Genomic DNA, 20539 nt, shown 5'->3' on the forward strand with positions numbered 1-20539 from the left:
TTAAGACTATCGGCACTAGGGCTCGGATGTTTAAGACCTAAAAATAGCCCAAATAAGCAAGCAAATATGACCTTACAGATGACGAAATATGACCTCAAACGTCATGAAATATGACTTAAAAAATGACAAAATATCACCCGAAAATGATTACTCTAAATATGGCCATTTAAAAAATAAGTTATAAATCGAAACGGCAGTCCCTTTGATACATATTTGTTAACTATAGTATTCACTTATAAATCATTCGTAAGTAGGCTACTAAGTTCGCTAATATCACACAACATTTTAACATGTTGGTATTTTGAAATACGAGAAAACCGGAAATTAATCTTTTATATATGTATATATTGGAACGTTTAAGTCCAGATTACATTAATATCACTTAAATGTGTTAATGTTTAAATTGAGCAACATGGAACGAAGTAAGTAGATGTCTTTCAACACATTATGGTAGGGCTCATTTCCCTAGTACGCCTCTTCAGTGACGCTTAGGCCATCTATGACAGCTAATGGTGAACCTGTTGAGGATCCAACCAGCCTTCGGGCTGAATACCCAACATACATGGTAGGGCGGCAGGGCAAATAGTACTAACTCACTTAACTTGTTCATTCTTCCCCGCGTGTGGTATTGAAGTGTATGACAAGATTCATCTTCAAAGCATCAGGCGCGAAAGACCTGCGATTATCACTTGACACATTGTTGTAAGAAGAGAAGCTCCTTTCTACGTCACAAGATGTTATTGGCGCATATTTAAATAATATTAAATCACTGCTGTCGAGTATGGTACCTTCTCCTCTAAGAACATCATTTATCTTGCAGACACAGCGAAAACCGTCACTTCAATTAAGCACGTCTTCAAGTTTCCGTTTTACACTGACGCCAACTGTTCTATGTAATCACTGTGCTGAAAATTCAACACTTCTCACAATTTCAATACTTGCGTGAATTTCAAAGCTAGCAGCTTCTAAACGAGTAATTGCACTCGATAGGCCTATAATTCCAAAGTTCGACTTAATATGTGTCAGACTTCCTGACAAACTGTTGGAAAACAATTCCTGCGCAATCTTGATAGAAGAGGCAGAGTATTCCACTTGTATTAACTACAGATATGATAAGGAAAAGTAGTTTTGTGAATACTAGTTCTCATTCGGAAAGTTGACGATGATTTTGCACAGCTACAGCTGTCACCAAACCACCGAAATATGAACGAAATATGACGTATCTACAAAAATAGCGCGATATACTATGACCTTATGACAAAAGAAGCCAAAACATGCATTTACTGTACATGACAAATAACAATCACTTAATTGTGACGATAATCACCTGATTTGCACCAAAATCCAACCAGGCAAGAAAATAGAGATAAAGAAAAAATATGACTCTTTCTAAACATCCGAGCCCTAATCATCACACATCAACTCTGTTTAGGCCTACGCGTTTGCTGACGGAAACCAGGTAAACATAAAATTCAAGCTAGTGCATTATACGTAAAATGTTATGTGGGATATCAGCTCGAAACACTTTAGACTGAAGAATTTAAAACCGACATCTACACTATAACCACCTTCCTCATTCTTAAAAGCAGAATTTTCATTCAATAATGCTGTGGGTTATGTAAAGGTTCTACACTTGTGCTAATAGAACCAATGCTATCTAGAAATCTGCTTATGCAGTGTGCCACCTGCCCCCACCACTTGGCGCTACTGACCTTCATATGCCCTTGGCTTACCAAGCGACCGCTGCTCAGCTCGAAGGCCTGCAGATTAGGAGGTGAAGCGTGGTCAGCACAGCGGATCCTCTCGGCCGTTATTCTTGGCATTCTAGATTGGGACAGACCTCTCGCCGTCAGATAGCTCCTCAATTGTTATCAACTAGGCTGAGTGGACCACGAATCAGCCCTCAGATCCTGGTAAAAATCCCTGAACCTGGACGGGAATCAAACCCGGGTGTTTCGAGTAAGTGGCAGGCACGATAACCCTAAATCACTCTCTAAGCAGTATGTACCAAATTTAAAATATAAGCGAAACGGAATGTTTCATCATTTTTCAAAACCTCACTTTTAAAAATCTCGTAGTGAAAATGTTACTTTGTGGTACACACTAGTTAATTTCCAAGCGTGTAACTTGATATTTTCTATCTTGGGGATCATTACAGTATGTACTAGGGTCTAGTGCGGAGAGAATGCTCCAAGTGAACAGTGATGCGTTTCAAGAGCGACAATTACAATCGTTATTTGAATGACCGTTCTATTATCATACGCTTTGGAACACCTCGTTCAAGAAATATAACCCTAAAATGAATTTTTATTCTCTCACAAATATGATTCTTAAAATGACTCACCTAATTCTTAAATATATTCCACCTGTTACATTTCAGATGTTTGTCTCCAATAGTACAATCGATATGAAATTCTTTGGTGACACATCTTCATATAAAACACTTTCATCAGTGGTGGCGATTATTGTTTTAAGAGAAACCCCAATCATACTGTAAGTATAATATCTCGCACTCCACTTTAACAAAGGAAATAATACTCCCTCCCAAATAAAATAATTAGCTTCATCACATTTTATAACCTCACTTTTAAAATCCTCGAAGTGGAAATGTTACTTTATATGCACACTAAGTTAAAACTTCATCATTAATTTCCAACCATGTAACTCAATCTTTTCTATCTTCTGGATCTTTTACAGGATGCATGACTGATAGATGGGAAATGTACTAGGGTGGACACCTTTGGCCTAATCCGGAGAGAATGGATCATCAAGTACCAGAAACATCCTCTCTAATGGTTTCATACAGCCTAACGAATTACTTGTTACTACGAAATCATCACGATTAATAATGTGAATGCATATTATATGAATGCTTCTGATTTAATATGATTTTCATCCAAGCACACAATACATATGACACGGTCAAATACGTATATTGTACTAATTTTATAACCACATTTCAATAAAAGCATCGCTGTACTAAATTCTCTTAATCAAATACTTTCTGTAAATCTATGCTTCGCACATGTTCATATTTATATTTGAACAAACCGAACACGGCGCCATTTTAACAGCTTCTTTACGGTCTGATAGTGCGGACGGTCTTGTTAAGTCCAAGTCCAATACTCGATGTTGGTCTTAGCTACACACACAAGTTTGGTTTGGTTCGTAACGTCACGGACCGCTCAATGGGACGGCAGCACAAACATCTTCGCCGCTGTCCTACATTTGGATAAGCATAGTCACCGCCAACAACAACAACAACGCTAATTATATAGACCAAAATCCACCAATGAGTACTACAGAACAATAACTTCAGTACGAGTTTTCTTGACAGTAACCTAATGACCTTACTTAACAAATAGGAACTGGAACGAGCCTGAACCAATACATCGTATGCTACAAACAGATAACAGCAGTTTATCGAATGGCTAAGAAAGCTTCTTGCCTCTGAGTTGGTGTACTGTAAAATACAATAGACTATGTTGATGTTTTATTCAAAGTCCTGATCAAGGATACAACCTTAATTATTTTAATTGAACTTAGGCTCTTGCCGGAGTACACCACTGCGTTCCAGAAGTCATTTTCTAGTCTTGCGTTCCCTCCAAAATTGCACACTTTCGTATGCCTTTCCCCACTACGAATGTCTACTCTGTCCTCTTCAACTTCACTTTTAACACCAAGTCAGTCAAGTGCAAGCCTTTAGCTGTCCACACCTGCGTGTCATTGGTTTCCAATTTGTCAGGAGTGTAGACTTAAAGCTGCAAAGGAGGAAATTAATCCTGTGTAATTAATGGGTTTAAGTATTGTAATTTTAGTGATGAAAAACATCAGGAAAGGCCGATGATCGATATGGATGGAGGAATCCTTTTAACGCGGGAAGTTGCAATCATGAGGGACTTTTAATTAAATACGTTTCAGAACTTCTGCATACTTCTGGGAATGGCGGGGCGGAAGATAGCGAAAGGAAACGCTTGTTTCAGGGAATCCGAAGTAATATTAGCGATCAGTTGTTAATGAATCCTTGGTCGTCCTTGGTATTAAGGAGTACGCGAACTAAGGGGTGTCATACTTGTGTTCTGCTCCTGAAGCAGTATTTCTTTTCCATAACTTTTTGATCTATTTTCGAAAATATACGAACGCAGGCCTTTAATTTTTTCCCCTCAGGCTTGACGGTCATGCCCCACTTCGTGGCCAAATCATGGTAAGGATCACTTCTCTTCATTCCGTATGTATAACCTTTGCCTTTCAAAGTTCAGTAAACAAGTAGGAGCTGTTCTGAGGTCAGGAACTTGTGAAATGACTCCACTGCTGGTGGAAAACATCTGCGTTACTACATCATCACTGAAAAAGATACAGGTCAACTTATTTGACGCATATCTCAAGCAGAGTTAGGTGCATGTATCTAGAGCTCATGAAGACAGCACACATTTTTGAAAGAAAAAGTGTGTTTTTCGGGTATGCAGAAATTTCTAGACCGAACTGAGTGCTATAATGGAAGTGTGTTACAGACTGTATTGGAAGAAGAGAAAAACTGCAAGCTTCCTCTAGCCTTTTAAAGGAAACAGGTGTATATGACCCAACTGAATGTCAACACTTTTGAAACTGACTCTGGAGTATTTTGAAAATTTGTTGCAACGGGTTTCTCCTGACATTCTGCGGCAGGACCTAGTTCATTCAGTCAACTCTCAATTTTCTTGCAACTGGAAATGGATAGAGAATCTCAGAGTCACGTTTTTCGAGTACCTATCTTCAAGCCGTTGCATTACGGCCACTTACCTAATAATGATGTAAGGCCACCTTTTACCGAGGCCACTCGGCAAGACATCGATTTACAGGGGTAATGGAAAGTATCTGAAACATCTTAGGGGCAAAAGATCCACATAGGTCGACTCCACGAACAAATAACATTTTTATATATCTGGGACATCTGGTAACTACCACGAGGTCCTCCAGTTGGCGTACACTGCTGGGCGGTGGTAACGTAGCACGAACCCGCTTCTCCAAGTGTTCAATGGGATTCATATCGGGACTATTTGGGGAATACAGCATTAATGAAAATTCACTATCATGGTCCTGGAACCAGTCCTGGCAGTGTGGCCTGTTGCAAATGGCCGTCACCACCAGAGAACACTGCACTTGGTTCCCAATAACGTCCAGATACCGCATAGTTGTTACGCATTCGTGTGTCCCATGAAAACACCGCTCAGATCATCCTGTCTCCGCCCGACCGTGCAACCACGTCTCATAGATTCCGATGGAAATCGGCGTACATGCGCTCGGCCGTCGACGTGATGAACTAGGAATCTGGATCAATCTGACCTAGTGACCTTTCTCGGATCATCCACAGTGCAGTGGCGATTAATTTTACACCCACCTCATGAGCTGTTTTCGGTGGATTGAGTCAGCACTGGGGTACGACTGGGTAATCGTGTGCTGAGAAACTAGATAATGAGCGCTGTATCTGTTGGCGATTTTTCGAATTGTAGTCCCCCAGTCGCTCTGTGGCAGCCTTTGCTGGCATCAACGAGCCACGGTCGGCATACTGCTGGACGATGCGTCGTTGTTTGCCCTTCGTTGCACGACTTTCGATACGTGGTCACAACAACCGGACGAGAGCAGCCCAGATGATGGCGCCAAGGCACCGTGCCATCAAACGCGGAGAGATCGGCCGCTTTTTCCACTCTGATGCCGGAGTCTCTTCTAACAGCAAGCCTGTGGACCACCCATGCGGACGCGTTAAATGTTCCTGGTGCACTTGATGTAACTTACTACAGTCTTCTCTGTGTAGTATTCTAATATTTATAAATTCCATTTGTAACATGAATATTATATGTATTTACTTCACTTATACTAAAGGAAAAATAAGGGATAAAGAAACGAAATAGGTCATTCATAAACAAATGATCTAACTTTTTAGATAAAAGATCAAACACTAGAAAACACGAGTCAGTACAACTTCCCTACCTGTACTACCAGTTCGTAATATTGGCCACGTGGTGTACTAGTACAAGAGTGAGCGCGGAACCCAGTACAAATGTGTTGATGATGGTGGTGGTGGTGGTGGTGGTGGTGGTGGTGGTGGTAGTATCATCCCGTCTCCAAACACTAGGACCATATTGTCCCGGGAGTGTTCATGCGGATAGTAGCTGTCTTTTTTTACTATACATTCCGCTTTTAACACGCCCATGCTTGCTTGGAGAGCTGGTCGGACGTAAATAACAGTAAGAGCAGGTTGCTAGCCTTCTTTCTTCTTCCTACAGCTCCTCTTCACTCTCAATATCAATATGCTATAAACTGGTCTCATCAAAATCTTGCATTTTATGAGAGTGACCTTCATGCTTTGGCATCTAGCTGGGAGTGAAATGACTGCAATATGCCAAAATAACTCTTCTACTGAGCGGTAAGACACTGTTTTCAGTTACATTTGGCGCACATTTCCACACATTTGTCAGCCGTCAAGTTTTTGTCCTGTTTTAAAATATTAATAGACTGTGGTAAGTTTTAATCAAATTTACAAATATGTCATAACATGAGACTCCTGAATGCGTGCTTAGTAGCTTTTTACAAAAACCGGAGCTGCGAAAAACGTATTGATTTATTTGCTAAACACATGAAGATGGATTTGTGTCATCTTTCATTACTAGAATACAGTATATTACTCTTAAATTTCCTTTACAGTTGATTTGAACGGATAACAAAACCTGAGCTGCAGTGAAGAAAAAGCACATTCAAGTCCGACAGCCCAAACGGGTGCCGCGAAACTCGGCTTGTACGCACTCTAACGCGCAAGCTAAGCTGCTGTGCTTGGGGCAAGCAAGCCTGCACCTTAAGACACTCCTATAGAGTAGTAGAAGATTTGTGCTGTATGTCAGGTAACGTTCTGACATTGCACGGGGGGTGAAGTGGAAACCACAGAAACTAATTTTTAGACCGCAGAGGATGGAATTTTAACTCATTTCTCTTTTTCTCAAACTATCTAGGAATCGAAGTGGATGACAAGGAGCTCTTCCTGATCTTTCAGAGGAGAGGATTATTGGTTATTTTTGTAGTTTACATTTTTTGAAATTAAACCCCCCATGCTCCAGAACCGGGCTGCACTGGAACTTACATCTTCCAGACGTTTCGTATGTAACCTGCAGAAGATGTCTTCAGGCATTGGTCGAAGCTTTGAACCCTCGAAGTACCAAGAGTTAGTACAACTTGGAGGATTTGTAAAGGATGCTCATTCGCAATAGTTAGTGGTATGTAGAGTGTTGGACAAAACATATTAAGTTTAGTTCAAATCGCTAGCGTGTTTGGAGGTTGCACCGCTCTTCCACAGCTTGGTCAAACGGGCTCTTTTCAGCAGACCCCACCACCTTCTTGCAAAAGGATTGTGCTTCAGAGGTGTTACTACTAATACCAAACCATGCAGTGCTGCCAGCTCAGCTCAGTAGAACAATAATCTGTGCTAGCATATCATAGAACGTTACGATAGTAGTTTTTCTCAAGAAGCTGTGTACAGGTTTAGCAAACGGAAGAAGGCAAGGCAGTTCCGCGGTACGGAGCTCGAAGTCACCCATGCCTAAGACTGCCATATTTTGAAATGCTGAAATGAAGACAGTGAGGCATTATGCAACATTTTAAATATGGATGTGCATGTAATTCATTGCGTCCGTATTTAGTAACTAATGCTTTATTATTCCATATAAAAAACAATCGCTAATGATCTGCATATAGGCCTGGGCGGATTTCCTATCAGTGTTTTACATAGCCTCTTCTTAGATGTCCGGCTCTATGGCTAAATGGTTAGCGTGCTGGCGTTTGGTCACAGGGGTCCCGGTTCGATTCCCGGCAGGGTCGTGAATGTTAACCATAATTGGTTAATTTCGCTGGTACGGGGGCTGGGTGTATGTGTCGTTTTCATCATCATTTCATCCTCATCATGACGCGCAGGACGCCTACGGGTGTCAAATCAAAAGATCTGCATCTGGCGAGCCGAACTTGTCCTCGGACAATCCCGGCACTAAAAGCCATACGCCATTTCATTTTTTCTTCTTAGATGATTTCAAATAACTTGGAAATTTATCGAACATTTGCCTTGTTTAATTACTGTAATCCCTAATTCCTCTTCCTACAAGCGAGTATTTGCTCCCTTGAAACCTTAGTGTTAAAATCTCCACTCAAGTTTATTCGTCTACTACAGCACATCTCTCCACTGACAGCTCGAAACATTCCGCTTCATCCAGAAGCTCGTCTCCTTTAATTCCCAGACCTTTTTCCCGGAAATCAACCAGAACAAACCGTGCTGCTTTCGTTTGACTCTCGTGGGTCTTACCAGGAACAACCTTTACAATTAGTAACTTCGCAAACGTCTCTAATATAATCAGAAAGAATGTTTTCCCACAGCTTACATGTAACACACGTCACCCTGTAATAATCCGCTTGCTTGTTGTTTAAGGGGACCTATCATGTAGGTCATCAGCCCTAACCCCTTCCTTTGAACACTGTGTCTACAGCTTCATCTCTCAATTCATTTGGTATAGGTACTTCATGCGAACAGTAAGTAAACAAATATATCAGATTGCCTTAAGTATATTGCAAGAAGTATTGTCGATTCCAGCCGTTTTTGTAGCTTTCAATACATATTTGTTATGTGACGTTATAAGAATAAATTAAACCGAAACAATTCGGAAACAAAACTGAAACTACTCCTAGAGACTCCGTGGTGCTCCGCAGAGCCCAAGTACTTTTAGAATTTGTATTATCTCTTAATTATGTGTCGAGACACATTATGTCGACTGATATTTTATAGTTATTGTGTGTTTAATTAAAAATTTTAGATTATTTTGTTTCGCGTGGGACTTTGTCCTTGTTTCCTTCAAACAAAAAGTAATGTATGTATTAATTTTTACAATTTGTTTCACGTTGCACCGACACAGACAAGACGATGGGATACGAAAGGGCTAGGAGTGGCCTTAATTAAGGTACAGCCCCAACATTTGCCTGGTGTGAAGATGAGAAAGTACGGAAAACCATCTTCAGGGCTGCTGTATTCACGCGTTGCCCTACATCACTGTTTTAGAGACTCTCACCGATCAGCCTAGCGAACCCGAAAACTGTCGATTCAACGCTAATCTGGATCATTTAGCACATTTTCTTTTTCACATCTTTTCACTCCCTCCCATGCCGATGGAGGCTGAACTTGGACTTAACGACCCAGTATAGATTCCAAGGTAAAATTGTTCGTTTTCGATTATACTGTAACATCATCCCTCCCAACCCCAACAGTGTCTTACACCCATAGTATTCATGTGTGTAGTACGTTTGGTCGAGGTTTAGCTCCTTAACGGTCTGCAAGGACTGGACCGATCAATTCCTAACTCCGGAGAGAATGAAACAGAAATGAAGCCAATGGACAAGAGTGGAATTGGTTGCATCTGAAACGCTTGAAATTAAATTTCATCAGTGTAATTGATCTCGTGTTAAACAGAACACTGACCAGCGGCCCGATTGGCCGGAAGTATATTCAATTAAAAGAAAGAAAACATCAATGTAACATAAGAAAAATCCATATGACTGTATGAGGACAGATTTTAAATGCTGGCGGGTCGCGACGTTCATACTTCTGCTTTCAGTCAACAAATTGCGTGCAAACTAACGGATTTTCAAAATTGTTTGCGGCCGGTCAGTGCAACCCTACCCATGATAGTACGCGTGACTGCGTGATTTGTACCTCGCTATATTTAATGGCGTTAACGGTCTTTAACGTCTTACCTGACTGCGCCGTCTTCTCCTCTTGGATCCTGGCGTCCATCTTGTTGGGGATGGCGTGGATACTCTGGAGTCTGGCCCTCACTCGACTGATCATGCCCATGCTGTGGACACAACAGAACACACCATGTTATCACTGGACTGTGCGACACGCTCGTTGGTCATATTGGGGTAGGAGCTAACTCTACTCTCGCAAAAAAAAAAAAAAAAAAAAAAAAAAAAGGCAGGGGCCGGTTTGTTTTGCTCTACCTGGAAGCCAAAATTAGTTCATGCGCATTGAGTGTCGTGTTTTGTGTTTGAGTGAACCGAATGAAAAAAACACCACCACTTGCAGCACTGGTGTATCTCAATACTCGTGTTTACAATTTTGACAGGACACGTGCATGAAATCCTCCATAACTATAATTGTTTTTTGCTGAAATTGCTTCCTTATTAGTAGAAGATTTAGTTGAATTCAGTACCTAAGTGCACTCAATTCACGTGCCACGCTGAGCTCTTCACTTGTCTTTGGCAGGAAATTGAGGATATCACACACTTAATAATATTGTGAAGAAAGCTGTGAAGCGTCGAGCATGGCGGGTGGAAAGTTTGTTTTGATTTGACAGATACTGTGCGAGGTTTCTTGTTGTGGAGTACAATCGTCATATCCTAGACATTCTTTTTCCATGACAAATGTGCCCTTTTCTCTGGAACTACTAAAGGTGTCAATCTGATACTTGATAGACAGGCAGGATAAACACTTTCACACATTTGCCTGTAAGGAAATTACAAAATACCTCATTTTATGGACTTTAGAGTTTAATATATATGTATTTTTTGTGAAGTTTTCAAATTGAAAAGTTCAGTTATTTTTAAACAATTGAAATAAGCTTGAAATTAAAAACGCCTGCAGGCATTAAATCATCAAGTTCTTAGAAATCATTAAAATATATTACAAGGTTCAGGACCTCACCATTGCTGAGAAAATGGTACTTCAGTACGACCAAAAATTCAAATTTGAAAAAAAACTTTTCAAAACATTTTATCTAAATTAGTTGATAAACTTTTATAACTAAGAACAATGTATTTTAAATCAATATGCAAAGTTTAATGACTCTAACTCAATGTCCAAGTTACAGATAATGTACGTCCTCGTATCGCTACAATTCAAATATTATAATGTGGAACTCATTTCTTATAGGCTATTAGATTTTCTGAGACATTTTTATTAAAGTGCCGTTTCCCCTTATAGGAGGCCCCAGGGGCTCTGAACTTTGGAGGCCTCAGGGGCTCTGAACTTTGGAGCGTGGGTTGGCGACCACGAGGCCCTAAGCTGAGTCCTGGCATTGCTTCCACTTATTTGTACCAGGCTCCTCACTTTCATCTATCCTATCCGACCTCTCTTGGTCAACTCTTGTTCTTTTCTGACCCCGACGCTATTAGGTTTGCGAGGGCTATGGAGTCTTTCATATTCACGCCCTTCGTGGCCCTTGTCTTCCTTTGGCCGACACCTTCATTTTTCGAAGTGTCGGACCCCTTCCATTTTTTTCTCTCTGATTAGTGTTAGAGGAAGGTTGCCTAGATGTACTTCCTCTTAACACAATAATCACCACCACCATCTGAACTTTGGAGCGTGGGTTGGCGATCAAGGGGCCCTTAGCTGAGTCCTGGCATTGCTACCACTTACTTGTGCCAGACTCCTCACTTTCATCTATCCTTATCGACCTCCTTTGGTCAACTCTTGTTCTTTTCCGACCCTGACGGTATTACGTATGGAGACCTAGGGAGTCTTTCATTTTCACGTCGTTCGTGCCCCTTGTCTTCCTTTGGCCGATACCTTCATTTTTCGAAGTGTCGCACCTCTTCCATTTTTTCCCTCTGATTACTGTTTTAAGAGGAAGTACAACTAGGCAACCATCCTCTATATACCACTAATCAGAGGGAAAAAATGGAAGGGGTGCGACACTTCGAATAATAATAATAATAATAATAATGATAATAATAATAATAATAATAATAATAATAATAATAATAATAATAATAATCGTATGGCCTCAGCTACCGTGTGCAGACATTTCAATTTGACGCCATATGGCTGTCTGCTCGTCAATTTCGACGTTCCGTTTTACTCTAGGCCCGCTAGATGGCAGACCGAGTAAACCGAAACTCTCTTGGGCGTCTGTGGCTGAGATTTAATGAATTTTGTCGGGTAAACACCAAATGTGTGGCCAGAGATCTTTTACATGCCGACATCGTACGACATGGAGTGTCGAATGGACTTTTTTCCGCCCTTCAAAAATCCGACTACCTCTGCCGGGTTTGAACCCGCTATCTTGGGATCCGGAGGCCGACACTCTACCACTAATCCACAGAGGCAGCTTGACACTTCGAAAAATGAAGGTATCGGCCAAAGGAAGACAGGGGCACGAATGACGTGAAAATGAAAGACTCCCTAGGCCTCCATACGTAATACCGCCAGGGTCGGAACAGAACTGTTTTAAGAGGAAGTACAACTGGGCAACCATCCTCTATATAACACTAATCACCACCACCACCACCACCACCACCACCACCACCACCTTATAGGAGAGTCGGTCGATTCTTAATTTTGGATATCCTATGTTAGGCTTTACAGACATGCCAATGTCAAAAAACACCAGACAGCGAAAGCAGTGGGTTGTACAGTGCACATGAACCATGTTCTGGTGTTGATAACGCATTGAAAACTTTCGTTTGCGACGGTCATCAATAGACTAATGTTAACTTTAAAAGAATTGTATTTTGTTGCACTTCACACCATTAAAAATATTAGTTACATCACAGATACATTTCTTCTGACATAAAAATAACCCCTAGCGAGTTGGCTACGCGGTTTGGGTTCCGCAGCTGCCAGCTTTCATTCGGGAGATAGTGGGTTTCGGTCGCATTCCTCCTCAGTCCTATCTGTCTGCATTGGTGCGATGTAAAACTAATAGCGAAAACCTTAAACGGTGTTTTGTTATGGACACTCGAGTTTTATTCTGCATTAGAATGCACAAGACAAATTGGTTTTGAAATTAAAGAATTAATTTTTATTTGTGGTTGTAGTAAATATTGTCTGGGTTTTTGGCTATTCTCCAGGAACCGCTCACATACATGCACAGCTACTTATCTGATGGTAATGAAACTTGTATATGTTATAGCCACATGTATTCGTAGTGTAACACTCAAGTTACAATTTTTTCAACAACACTAAACGTTTTCTCGGATACTCGGGCTTGTTTTGAAGCACTCAATCGTGGTTACCGCTGTAACCGTACAGTGTGATACTGAATTTATCATCATCATCATCATCATCATCTGTTTACCCACCAGGTTCGGTTTTTCCCTCGGACTTAGCGAGGGATCCCACCTCTACCGCCTCAAGGGCAGTGTCCTGGAGCTTCAGGCTCTTGGTCGGGGGATACAACTGGGGAGTATGACCAGTACCTCGCCCAGGCGGCCTCACCTGCTATGCTGAACAGGGGCCTTGTGGAGGGATGGGAAGATTGGAAGGGATAGGCAAGGAAGAGGGAAGGAAGCGGCCGTGGCCTTAAGTTAGGTACCATCCCGGCATTCGCCTGGAGGAGAAGTGGAAAACCACGGAAAACCACTTCCAGGATGGCTGAGGTGGGAATCGAACCCACCTCTACTCAGTTGACCTCCCGAGGCTGAGTGGACCCCGTTCCAGCCCTCGTACCACTTTTCAAATTTCGTGGCAGAGCCGGGAATCGAACCCGGGCCTCCGAGGGTGGCAGCTAATCACGCTAACCACTACACCACAGAGGCGGACTACTGAATTTATGAAGACTAATATTGATGGGAAGTTGTGTGCGCGCTGGACCGTGCGATTAACGGCAGGCGGGGTGGTGTACTAAACACAGCGCGCAACGAACTCAGCTTTTTATTTACTTTCAACCTTTGATTTTATTTCCTCATACGAATTCCTCTTCCCATCACCTTTTCTCACAAGGACTTTGGGCGTTCAATTCCAGCTTTACAAATCGTTAGCTTCCTGATTTAGAAATCTCACCCTGTACAATTTTTACGACATTTACAATATTTAATTCTGTCAATATACTTCGGTAGAATAACACACACGGTATCCCTTGCCTGTAGTAAGAGGCGACTAAAAGGGGCCCCAGGAGCTCTGAACTTTGGAGCGTGGGGTGGCGACCACGGGGCCCTTAGCTGAGTCCTGGCATTGCTTCCATTTACTTGTGCCTGGCTCCTCACTTTCATCTATCCTTATCGACCTCCCTTGGTCAAGTCTTGTTCTTTTCCGACTCCGACGGTACTACGTATGGAGGCCTAGGGAGTCTTTATGTTCACGTCCTTTGTGCCCCCTTGTCTTTCTTTGGCCGATACCTTCATTTTTGGAAGTGTCGGACCCCTTCCATTTTTTCTCTCTGATTAGTGTTATATAGAGGATGGTTGCCCAGTTATACTTCCTCTTAAAACAATAATCACCACCACCACTAAAAATCACTATGTTCTATTGAATCGGACCTGCTGTCATTCATGTCGATTATGACTGGCTCGAAATGAGGGATATTTTCAGACAGTCCATCTTTTACCCAGTGGTAGTCTTTCATTTTCTTAGCGTGTTTTTTGCGCTGTTTCCAGAGTTTCAAAAGCGTACAAAGTGAGATATCAGTGAAATACCCTACATATTCCAACAGTTTCAGGTGGAGGCTTTTAATTGTGGGAAATGCTTTATTCATGTAAAAATCGCATACGGCGATGCACACTGCATGAGCCCTGGCATTGTCGTGCATGAGTACGAATTCAGAGCCAACACCGTATGCAGCAACCAACACATGCTGTAGCAGTATCTGCTCGATGTAACCCCCCCTCCCCAGCGGTAAGATTACTACGGACGACAACAAGATCCGTACGGCCATCAATACTGATGCCACTCCACACACCATCAAAAACCTTGTCCGAATCGTTCGCCTTCTTGGACAATATTTGGCATATACTGCTCACACCGGCGTCTCCATACACGATGACGTCCATCACGCTGTGTCAAGGGAAATCTGGACTCGTCTGTGAACAGCACAGGTCTCCATTGGCGAAGCTGCCAGTTGACGTGGGTACGGGCAAACAGAAGGCGAGCTGCGCGATGTTGCTGCGTTAAACGAGGCGTCCGGGTCGTAAGGACACTTCTCTGAACCTGTTCCTTACTGTCTGGTCAGACACCGTGACTCCAGTGACCCTCCCGAGGTCTTGTTGCAGTTCTCCGGCAGTTGCTGAACGACGCTGCTACGCACAGATGGTCAGATGTCGGTCATCCTGTGGGGTTGTCATGCGTCCACGACCTTGCCGAACCCTCCTTGTGAACTGGCCCGTCTCACTGTAGCGATTCCACAAGCGATGAATAACTGACGGAGGGACATTGAGATCCACAGCAACACGACGAAAAGTCCATCCCTCCCGGATCAAAGTGACGGCCCTTGCGACTTGAGCCTCGTTAAGATGTCTCATGGGACGTGCTGTCAGTAGTCTGTGTACCTCACAACGACACACGGACGCACCGCTATTTACTTTGTTTTGTGGGGTCACCTGACAGTTTAATGCATGGCTACGCCTACAGATGGAGTATTACTTCGATTTGACATATCCTGAGTACCTAAGGTCTCAAGGTATGCTGTACGACCATTGTAACCCCATCTCCCAAATTAACGTTCACATACAAGACGTTACAAAACATGTTCCCCTATTTTTTTTTAACTGTGTATTTCTATCATTCACCTTTGAAGCGGCTCCTACTCTATTCACTGACGGTAACGATAATCAACTTTCTGGTACACAGTGAACCTGCGTCCCTTGCGTTTCCACCTCACTTTGAAGGAAAGAAGTAGCTTTCAAAACCATTGCAAGTTCGCCCTCTGACAACGGTGGTCTAGGAGTCATCTTGAAGTGATGTGGCTAATATGCAGAACACAGGCAGACTGAAAAGAACATTCCATTTCACACCTGCCCCGGGCAACCCTGCACCCCATTTCACAAATCCTAGTTTCCTGCTGTACGTTTATCCTGGGATGGGAAAAGGTTGTTTTAGAAAAATTATAAGAAGTTTTCTGGAGTGGTTGGAAACATTGTAACTTGAATATTACACTACGAATACATATGGCTGTAAGAGTGAAAAATGCCATTACTATCATATAAATAGTATTCCACGTATATAATTTTAAGTGAGCGGTTCCTAGAGAAGAAGCCAAAAACTCGGACAATATTTACTACAACCACAAATAAAAAATAATTAACTTCAAAAACAATTGTCTTATACTCTTTAAGGCAGAATTAAACAGGGACAATATTGGTGTAACTCACTTTAAAATAGCCCTGTCAGTTCATTTGTAATTAACAACTCGAGTGTCCATAATAAAAATCCAACAGTAGCCTATATTCTTCAGATAATATTGGTTTTTAATTTCAAAATATGTAAATTGCTGGAAACGTTGTTGTTCAACCTTTTAACAGGCTAGTTTTTTTACCTATAAAAATGCGTGTTTTACCCATTTACAAATGAAACTAATGGCTTTAAACTTGGTACTCGTCAACTTATCAGCCCAGAAGGTGGTTGGTTGGTTCTTGAAATAGAAGCACTAAAGTGACTCTCCTTGCAATAACTAATGTTTCTGGTTCTCGGAGGAGAATACTCGTCTCTACAAAAATGTTACTCATATTCGCAGAGCGGCTGCTGCTGTATTGTACTCCCGAGCTCCAACTGCCATTGGTCGGTAGATGCAGAGTGGGTCTCGGCCCATAAGTGGCCACGGCTGGTCCGTGGTCCAACAGCTCTGCACTCCGACCGGCCAACCCAGCAAAGAAGGGGTGACCACGGCTCTACCGTGGCTCTACGCCTCTGCATTCGGGAGACGGGAGAGGGCTGGCCCCAACCGTCGGCTGTCCTGAGAAAGGTTTTCCGTAGTTTTCCATTCTCCTGCCTAAAGGCGAATGCCGCAAAAATTCTTAGTATAGGCCACGGCCGACAACCCCCTCACCTTCTCCCGGCCTGAGAGACAGCGCTCCCGCTTCAGGGGAGGAATGAAAACGTTTTAATAGTAGTCGTACTGCCATTTGAATTGGAAGAGCGAGGATGCCAGTCGCCTGCCGGCTCTAGAGCATTGTTCAACCAATATTTCCTATTTTGTTAAATAGATGGCATCTTTCAACTTAACTAAATGATTTCTAGAACATTACGTTTGTGTTGAACTGCGGAGACACATCGGTCTGGCAAACACGTTCCACGTTAGCGGTAGTGTGTCAGCAACATCTGGCGTGTATCGGCCATGGTTCACCAGTCGTCGGGACTGGAGCGAATCGAACTACTGCCGGAAAACGAATGTTGAGAGTCTATGTTTGTTTATGAGTTATTTCTCTCTAACCTATGTTTGTGTTATTTATTCTGTTTTTATTGGTCATACGAGTTCACCTGCGTCGCTCAGTTCGGTTTGTTTCTATGAATGTAATTTCGGCGACAATACGAAGTTAGTTCGTTTTCGTTTTAAGTCTATATTTATCCAAGATGTACCTGATCATTCAGTACTCCGTTAATATTCCATCTGGTCCGGTTGCTTTCTGTCTTTCTTGCTCTTTCCTGCATAATACGCTGTTTCTGTGTTACCAGCCGACTGAAGTGACATTCCCAATTTCGGAGGTGGATCTGTCCTGGGAATTTCATTGTTTTCCTTCTCGAAGCAAGGAAAGGGTAGTTCACAGCCTCTTCCACTTGTTCAACTCATTTGTACTCAAGGTAGTCTGGATTTTTCACTTCCACCAGTTCCTTCTATTTCTTCCTTTGGGTGGCGTAGTACTTACTGAAGGTCGGCTTCTAAGCTGAAAGTTTTTGCTTCATGAAGAACGTCTTGTCCTTCTGACGTGAAAAGAGTCCTTATGAAACCACGGCTTTGCCTTCCTTCGTTTGCACCATGGATAGCTTTTATAATTAATTTTGAATCAGTATTCTTTCCGTTATCAAGAATTTCACGAATGGAAGGGACTGCCTTTTTTTTTTTACAATTTGACGATCAAATGTGCTTTGTACATGACTCCAATGAGTTTAACCTGTTACTTGGTTAGTGGTGAGTTGGTTAGACTCGATCTAGTGTGAGTTAACGACCTTTGCCGTGATATTGTAGCGGCTCGGGGAATGGGTACTTATTTCAGCACACAACACACCACATGAGGCTGGCGGCTGGCCGTAAAACACTATTTCCGAGCTCAGATAGTTGGGAAGTACGCAGTGCGGGTGTACCAGGAGGTTCAATGATCCCGTCACCCTGTTGATCGGTCCAGTGTTGACTTTGTGCAAACTTGCGGAGGTCGGTAAACATCCCTTCATTGAGCATGACAAACACACCGCAAGTGGAATGTTTTGGTCAGCTCTCCGACAGGGTGGGGATGAGTGTTTAGTGGCAATTCCATCTCACATGGTGTTCACTGGCTCGTCTTACGTAACCTCTGCTATACACCGTAAGTGCACTTTTCCTTATTCTAATAGTTAAACATTGCTTTTGTTGTTACTTGTTGAACGTGGCCTTAATTACAGTCCCAGCATTCCCCGCTGTGGGTGGGGTATCCCCTGCCTGTCGTAAGAGGCGACTAAAAGGGGGCTCTGAACTTTGGAGCGTGGGTTGGCGACGACGGGGCTCTCAGCTGAGTCCTGGCATTGCTTCCACTTACTTGTGCCAACCTTGTTCTTTTCCGACCCCGACGTTATTACGTATGGAGGCCTAGGGGATCTTTCATTTTCATCCCCTTCGTGGTCCTTGTCTTCCTTTGGTCGATACCTACATTTTTCGAAGTGTCGGACCCTTTCCATTTTTTCTCTCTGATTAGTGTTATAGTATAGAGGGTGGTTGCCTAGTTGTACTTCCTCTTAAAACAATAATCACCACCTCCACCATCTGAAGATGGGAAACCACGGAAAACCATCTTCAGTGCTACCGACGGTGAGATTCGAATCTCCCGAATGCAAGGTCATCGCTCGGCCAACTCTTTCGGGCTTTTGAACCAACTCCGCTTTTTTGAGGGATTGCACCTAGTGGAGATGAGTGGAGCATAGGAGCTGGGCCGCCAACTGATTCCTGTTGAGTCCGGAGTGCTCTTCATAATTTGTTACGTGGCTCCTTTCAAATGGGTTTTTAATGAAATGAAATGAAAGTGACTGAGATATGAATGGTGTGAAAATGTCGCTCAGTGGATCGGTTGGTGCGTGCATTTCGCTGGGCCTGTCTCGGCGAGGAAGGCTACGGGAAACTACTTCTCTCCTCATTTCCGTTGTACGCCGCTTCACTCACGCTGTTGAGGATTCAACCAGTCTTCGGGCTGACTAATCACGGTCCCTTCACGGTTAACTTCTGAATTTAGTTTCACTCTCTTTTGTAGGCTCTCTAGATGTTCTCATTATTGAAGACATCGCAGTCTTTCTCGCCAAAAGAAAGCGCAAGCATCATCCAGGACTCACAGTGTGAGTGTGACCGCGAAGGCGAGTGCGGGGTTTTATACTCCACGGTACGTCGGGTTGCTTTGGAGTGTCAAGTTGCCGCGTTTTGTATTTGTTGTATGGCATACAATAATTGCTCCAGTGTAAATTTGAGTTTCCTCCAAAATATCCCTAACCCCTATGGGTGGGGGCGGTAGAATAACACCCACGGTATCCTCTTTCTGTCGTAAGACGCGACTAAAAGTGGCCCCAGGGGCTCTGAACTTTGGAGCGTCGGTTAGCGATTAAGGGGCCCTTAGCTGAGTCCTGGCATTGCTTCCATTTACTTGTGCCAGGCTCCTCACTTTCATCTATCCTATCCGACCTCCCTTGGTCAAATCTTGTTCTTTTCCGATACCGACGGTATTACGTATGGAGGCCTAGGGAGTCTTTCATTTTCACGCCCTTCGTGGCCCTTGTCTTTCTTTGACCGATACGTTCATTTTTTGGAGTGTCGGATCCCTTCCATTTTTTCTCTCTGATTAGTGTTATATAGGAGGATGGTTGTCTAGTAGTACTTCCTCTCAAAACAATAACCGGGCGAGTTGGCCGTGCGCGTAGAGGCGCGCGGCTGTGAGCTTGCATCCGGGAGATAGTAGGTTCGAATCCCACTATCGGCATCCCTGAAGATGGTTTTCCGTGGTTTCCCATTTTCACACCAGGCAAATGCTGGGGCTGTACCTTAATTAAGGCCACGGCCACTTCCTTCCAACTCCTAGGCCTTTCCTATCCCATCGTCGCCATAAGACCTATCTGTGTCGGTGCGACGTAAAGCCCCTAGCAAAAAAAACAATAATCACCACCACCAAGATGTCATCCCTAAGTACCTGTTTTATTCCACGTTTTTTTAATAATATTCACCAACAGACCTAAGCTTTAACAGTGAAAATAAAATTCTGAACTTGTACGTAGGAAGTGTAGTGGAGTCAATCTGCTTACAAGTTGTTTTACATCGCACAGTAGGTCTTATGGCGACGATGGGACAGGAAAGGATTAGGAGTGGGAAGAAATCGGCCGTGGCCTTAATTAAGGTGCAATTGCAGCATTTGCTTGGTGCGAAAATGGAAAACCACGGAAAACCATCTTTTCAGGGCCGCCGACAATGAAGTTCGAACCACTATTTCCCGAGAACTCGATACTGGACGCACTTAAGTGACTGCAGCTAACGAGACGGTAATCTACTGTCGAATTGATAAGTACAGATAGGCTACTCGACTTTGAACGGGCGGCTGTAAATTATAGCCGCATTCTTTGTGGGTTTAAAGGCATGATAGGCAGGCCTACTACAGCACT

The 20539-nt window shown here is 43.0% G+C and overlaps 2 protein-coding genes across 2 annotated transcripts in view; one reads left to right on the forward strand and one right to left on the reverse strand.

The window, feature by feature from the left end:
- Positions 1-20539, reverse strand: part of LOC136884218 (E3 ubiquitin-protein ligase AMFR) — a 123294-nt gene that overhangs the window by 93001 nt on the left and 9754 nt on the right. The window contains exon 2 of the mRNA XM_067156273.2: positions 9760-9860. Within this exon, the coding sequence (XP_067012374.1) occupies positions 9760-9859 (100 nt within the window). The 5' untranslated portion in view covers position 9860. The remainder of the gene's footprint in view (positions 1-9759; positions 9861-20539) is intronic.
- The window catches only part of LOC136884062 (neuroparsin-A), a 128087-nt gene that overhangs the window by 29387 nt on the left and 78161 nt on the right, over positions 1-20539 (forward strand). The gene's annotated exons all lie outside the window — the stretch shown is intronic.

This window comes from Anabrus simplex, chromosome 12 (assembly GCF_040414725.1).
Source record: "Anabrus simplex isolate iqAnaSimp1 chromosome 12, ASM4041472v1, whole genome shotgun sequence".
In the NCBI taxonomy this organism is placed as follows: domain Eukaryota; kingdom Metazoa; phylum Arthropoda; class Insecta; order Orthoptera; family Tettigoniidae; genus Anabrus; species Anabrus simplex.